Genomic DNA, 5,490 nt, shown 5'->3' with positions numbered 1-5,490 from the left:
TAATTGATTTACAAAGGCGAGCATTAGGTGGAAACGAGCGTTAGGTGGTTGATTACGTTAGTCGGAGCAGGAATTATTTGGTCGGCAACAATTCGTAGCAACAAAGAATGAAAAAATAAGAAATATATATCGACATAGTTATCTCCAATTACATCCTACCTTTGTCCTCTCCCTTCTTGTTTTGTTGTAATACTTCTGATTAAATCTTTCGTTTCCTACAATCATATATGTTCCTCCGCCGGACCGCATTTAGCAGAAGCTGCCTCCATATCCTCCGTCACCAGAGACCGTTCCACTTCACAGCAAGCGCCCACAGCGCTGTCAACGCCGCCATGGCAGATACGGCAAATACATCGGGCGTCACTGTAGCATCTCTCAAAGACACACTGATCGCCAAGCTAGACGCTCAGCATGTGGAAATTGAAGATATGTCTGGTACGATCAGAGCTTCTTTAAATCAAAAACTAAAACCCCTCTCTGACCCTCCCTCTCCCTTCCGCTCTCTCACCGCATCTACAATAATCACCGGCTGGATATATATATATATACTAAGAAACTAACCGCGATTTTCCGCTACATATAGGAGGCTGCGGCCAGGCTTTCCAAGCAATCATAGTTTCCCCGCAATTCGATAAGAAAACCACGCTCGCAAGACACCGGCTCGTCAATTCCGCGCTTAAGGCGGAAATTGCGGCTATCCATGCCTGGACGCCCAAATGCTACACACCGGAACAGTGGGAGAACGTACTGAAGGAACAGCAGTCTTAGTTCGGGCGGGGGTTCATTTTAGAGAGAGAAATATATATCTGGATGCACATCTCGAGCAAGGATTGGTGTCACATATGCGGACACAGGTGTACTATGGAAGATTGGAAGGGCGAACTACTTTGGGATAACCATTTACCCTCCCCGTCCGCCTCCTCGTTAGTTTTTATTCATGTTCTTGTTTTACTATGATACACATGGGTTCCGGCGTTTTGAATTATTTTTCCTTGCCACCATGACCGACATGCGGGGGATCGGACGGGAGCTTTGCAAATTGAGAGGAGAATATTTGCATTTTCTAGGTTAGTTATTGAAATGCGTATTTTGTTTAAATATATAAGCGCTACTCTTCATTATGGTACATGCACCCGTATTTCCTTAGATAATAGAACGGGAATCCGTCATAAAAAGTTCAAAAGTCTTGTCACTCCTCTCTATCCCAACACATTCTCCGCTTTCGACACTACGGCGAGAGTTTGATCTTAGCATACTACTTCTTCTGTTTTTAAAAATTCGGGGAAAGATTGAGATATGCTTTTTGCTTTTTTCCTTACCATTAAGGCCAGTGTTATCCGGTTCGATAAAAGTCTTCTTAACCTTCCCGTCCTCAATCACCAAAACATACCGCTTGCTCCTGAGGTTCCCGAAAATAGCGCTTGCATCAAAGTCTAGATCCAGGGCCTTTGTGAATTCTCCCTTTGGATCTCCAAGGAATCGGATCTACAACATGTCAGTAGAGTTCGTCTAGTCAGATATAGTTAAACGATTTAAAAAAAACATGTAAAAAAGGGCACATATGCAGCGATTTGGAACATGTTACATACCCCGCTCTTCTGCTCTGGGTCGACCATCTTAGACCATGCACCCGTTCTGTATCACACAGCAGCCAAACGTTAGTTATCAATGTAAAGAGAGTTCGAGGGGGAAGTTTGTGGAGAGATAGCTTCCAATCCGTCCACAACGTTGAAGTGCTGTGGGAATATGACTGCTTACACAAATGCGTCATTGACGGAGACCACGAACACCTTACCCGCATCCTTCAGGTTCGGGTGATTGGCGAAGCCGGGAACATGTGCGGCGGAACATGCGGGGCCTATACGATATATTCATTAGACAAAACTCCAGTTGAGAGGGAAATGTAGAAGACTAGTGGAGGAAAGGGAGGTAGGGTTTTTAATCTCCAATCAAATGAAAAAGATTTTCAGAAATTTCAATCCCGAATCAGATATCCAGATGGCGTGTGAAACAAACCAATGAAGCAAATAGGAGGTGTACTTACTAAATGCACCGGGAGTTCCGATAATCAAACCTTTCCCCTGGAGCTCCTTTGCCAAATTGACCTTGTTTCCGGGTGAATTCTCGGTCAACACTTCGAGGTCCGGCACTGCATCCCCAACCTTGACGAAGGTTGGCCGTGTGCTGTGGAAGAGCGCAACGGGGGTGCTGGCGCGGGGAATTGCAGTGGCAGCGAAACACCTGGTTGCGAACATCATGAAAATACGGGATGTGATGGTATGTAATTAACTTCTTAGAGTTTGATGATAAAAAATCAAAAAGAACAAGCAAGGTGTTGTTGTTGTGGTGTCTGGTTCCTGATCGTGAAAGGGCTAGATTGGGGGTTTGTTCGAGCATCGATGATGATATTGTTGTTGTCGTCGGTTGCTGGCGGGTCTGGGCGCGGACAAACTATCCTCAAACTGACTGCTCTTTTTTTAATTCATCGGCCAACGTCAACCAACACAGCATCGGCTGGGTTTGCAATTCACAGCAATGATGCATATCTTGAACAGACTCTATTCGCTATTTTCCTTATATTCGTATAAGCGTTTCCATTCTTTCAGGGAGTTTTTAGCGGTATGATTTTTATGAAGTTTGATTGAGACTGCCAGTGGCCCCCACCATGCATAGCCTAAGGTTGTGATTGTTGATCCTGATACGGGTAGAGTCATTCGACTCCTCATTTTTGCTATTCTACTTCGATCGCTGCTTAGGGACATGAACAGTACTCTAAGTCCTTCAAAGACGAGATAGTAAAGCTCCCACCCTCCCCCTCGTCCCCCTTCCCCTCCACGATATCCTAAATGCAAAAAATCTCGTTTTGCCCATAGTTGCGGCTAAACTTTATCCCCTACACTATGATCAATTATCAAACCCTGGTTGTTGGATTGATTCACCATTGTGATAGCTGCAAGTGTCTCAAAAAAAGAAATTATTTCCCTGTCTATCGAGGCTATCAATGCTATCATACCATGAATTACCCTATATGATCGCCATAGAAGAGCACCACTTCTACGCCAAAGAAACCGGTATCCTGGATGTTGGCGCCATTTGAAAAAGCCACGCTGGTTTGGCACGGAATCCTTCTCCTTCAAGTATACGGAGTCGACTGCTTGAATTTCGAATTGAACCAATCTCTCTTCACAGAAGCCCCGTCCAATTCCCCGAGGAAAACGTGGTGCGGAGGTTTATGCCCTCATTTACTCGGAGTGCCGGGGCTAGATTCGTTGCTCAAATCGGTTTAAGCCATATGAGATGTATCGAAAGTCTTCTTGTGGCCAATGGCCATTTTCACTACCATACTATAGTTATGCGGTTTCGGCTTGGCGACCCCTCCACCCTGTCTATAGCCAAATAGACTTCGAGATTGGTGGTCCCTGAGGCCCCCTCCCGACGCCTTCTCCCTCAGCGATATCCAAGAAAGTTAACCAATTTGGAAGCCAACGTCAAGTTCGAACAGCCACTAGTGCAGTCGCGCAGACCCGGGATAAAGGATAGGCGCCCACATTTTCTGTTTTGTTTTTCTCCTGGTGTCAGCCTCTGTTCATCTGCGATGTTTCTTTTTTTGTCCCATCTCAAATGTGAGGAGGAATCGAAGAACGAAAGGAGCAGTGGAAAGAAAAACACTCAAGGAGATCCTGTTCAATCCAACATTAAAAATAAAAAGAAAGGGAAAAAATGGCAAAAACGAGAACTCGTAAAAATCTACTCACGACAGGAGGAAATGAAATGAGTGATTTTGAACCAGTTTCCTACTTTTCATTGCGCCTAAATGGTGGACACACAGACCCTCCCATCCCGAGTCTCTTGCACTAAGTTAACCCAGCTGACCATTGGAACGACCATATCGCCCTTTCCCAGCCTTTTCTTTAGCGTCATTAATCGATCGTCGCCCTATCTTACTCCTGGCCGCATGTTTGTTCGATGTTCGAAATTTTCTGTCCCGGTGCATGATCCAGTGCATGATCCCGTGCATGGTGACTGTACACTATGTGGAGATTTCATAATAATAATAATAATAATAATCGTCATCATCATCATCATCATCATCAATTTAGGGAACAGGGTAAATCTGAGAAAGCATGAAATCGATATATCGAGTCAATCTACTCATGGTTGTGTGGGGTATCCTGTTTACCGGGTAGCCCCTGCATGTAGATAGAATAAGTCTACGGAGTACTGTGAGACGAGTGATATACCGTGCATGCATGAATCATTATTAATGACATCACTGTGCAGACGGGGGACACTTCCAAGCATTCCATAGAACCCTCGGTATGCTCCGTGTAGGTGAGCCGGTTCCAATCATCTAAGACGTCGAATAGATGTCTGTATCTGCCCGAGAAAATACTTCGATGCAAGCTACGTATCTTCAAGCGCTCTTATACAAGTGTGAATGACGCATCATACCGCCGCGGATATGCATTGATATGCAATTCCGAGTACATTACATGTATGCAGCGGATTACCTGGAGGAGGATCATCGTTATTCGGTGACCTAAAGAGCTGCTTGCTCCCTTGTGTTCACCTTCAGCATGCAGGTATGTGTAAAATTGCAATATGTTTTTTCGTTGAATAAAGATTGCTCGTTCGAGGGCCAAGGAAATTTCTCACTCCCATGTACGGTCCTGGCTCACCCTCAACCTACCGTACCTGCAAACATTCTCAAAACAGTCACTCAAGTTTCAACAACATTGGAACTATCAAGGTATTGCAAAAGGAGGGAAGAAGAGGATTCACAGAATGTGCTGCTCAATCACTCACTCTTGAGCATGCTGTTCTACCCGCCTTTCCAGATGTATCCCCAGCCAAGTTATGTTTCCCCAGATTTTATAAATTGGCAATAGGTTTATGACCCTTGCTTAAATGGGCCCCTTACTGATGGAGGCGGAGTGGAACTTCTTATTACTCAGACATATACTAGGTTCACGCGTTTTCGTAAATAGCAATCCCCTCTCCCTGAGTGATACGAGGAGAAAATAGAAACGGGGAGTTTACAGATCCCAAGCTCATTATGAGAAGAGGAGGAGAGTAAAGAGAAGAAAGTCTAATCATCACTCTCTTCAGTGATTCGGATTGATTGAGTGAAAGTTGATAGAAGTGTGATATTATACATCAATTTTCTTAATGAAATATTGAGAGAATTGAATATGAGAAAATATCTTCATGAAGATTATTATTATTACAAGCATCAAATGCTCGCTTACGCTCGCTTTTCTGCTTGCGCAGCCCCCTCTACCACTTCCACCCTCGGTGAATTTGTGCTGTGCTCCTTTTTATGTTGATGTAAAAAACAGTCTCCTAGTTATAATATGTTCTGCCTGACGTCGTTGATATGGAATGTCTAAATATGTTATCTTATAGCAGATTCTATAATAGAGTATAGGAGAGTATGTGGAGTCGAAGAAAAAGAAAAAATATTTGGTATTTTTTTTTTTTTTTTTTTTG

General features: G+C 44.0%; 2 protein-coding genes across 4 annotated transcripts; one reads left to right on the top strand and one right to left on the bottom strand.

Annotated features, from left to right (window-relative positions):
- Positions 1-1,965, top strand: BDCG_08345 (BolA protein). Its single transcript, XM_045424124.1, has 2 exons — positions 1-435; positions 584-1,965. Exons 1-2 carry the CDS (start codon positions 228-230, stop codon positions 766-768), a joined length of 393 nt encoding a protein of 130 aa, XP_045272905.1. The 5' UTR covers positions 1-227; the 3' UTR covers positions 769-1,965.
- On the bottom strand, positions 955-4,174 carry BDCG_08344 (peroxiredoxin (alkyl hydroperoxide reductase subunit C)). 3 transcript variants are annotated; one of them, XM_045424123.1, is made up of 6 exons: positions 3,756-4,047; positions 2,045-3,553; positions 1,759-1,858; positions 1,590-1,635; positions 1,320-1,485; positions 955-1,228 (listed from the first exon to the last, which is right to left on the bottom strand). In XM_045424123.1, the coding sequence occupies exons 2-6, from the start codon at positions 2,256-2,258 to the stop codon at positions 1,200-1,202; spliced, it is 555 nt and encodes a 184-aa protein (XP_045282522.1). In that variant the 5' UTR covers positions 2,259-3,553; positions 3,756-4,047; the 3' UTR covers positions 955-1,199. The 3 variants fall into 3 exon arrangements, with proteins under 3 accessions (XP_045282522.1, XP_045282521.1, XP_045282520.1); XM_045424122.1 differs by having other exon boundaries at positions 972-1,228; positions 3,799-4,174; XM_045424121.1 differs by having other exon boundaries at positions 1,026-1,228; positions 2,045-4,047.
- Between the last annotated feature and the right edge of the window lie 1,316 nt (positions 4,175-5,490).

Source organism: Blastomyces dermatitidis (assembly GCF_000003525.1).
Source record: "Blastomyces dermatitidis ER-3 genomic scaffold supercont1.11, whole genome shotgun sequence".
Lineage (NCBI taxonomy): Eukaryota > Fungi > Ascomycota > Eurotiomycetes > Onygenales > Ajellomycetaceae > Blastomyces > Blastomyces dermatitidis.
Note: the sequence above shows the minus strand (reverse complement) of the source record. Positions and strands in the feature narration are given on the sequence as shown.

What these genes read in the sequence shown, in the direction of transcription:
- BDCG_08345 (XM_045424124.1), top strand. Translation starts at nt 228, where the DNA reads ATGTTCCTCCGCCGGACCGCATTTAGCAGAAGCTGCCTCCATATCCTC. An exon ending in GGAAATTGAAGATATGTCTG is followed by an intron (nt 436 to 583) that starts GTACGATCAGAG and finishes CGCTACATATAG; the next exon opens with GAGGCTGCGGCCAGGCTTTC.
- BDCG_08344 (XM_045424122.1), bottom strand. Translation starts at nt 2,258, where the DNA reads ATGATGTTCGCAACCAGGTGTTTCGCTGCCACTGCAATTCCCCGCGCC. An exon ending in CGGAACTCCCGGTGCATTTA is followed by an intron (nt 1,859 to 2,044) that starts GTAAGTACACCT and finishes TATATCGTATAG; the next exon opens with GCCCCGCATGTTCCGCCGCA. An exon ending in GGATAACACTGGCCTTAATG is followed by an intron (nt 1,229 to 1,319) that starts GTAAGGAAAAAA and finishes CTCTCGCCGTAG; the next exon opens with TGTCGAAAGCGGAGAATGTG.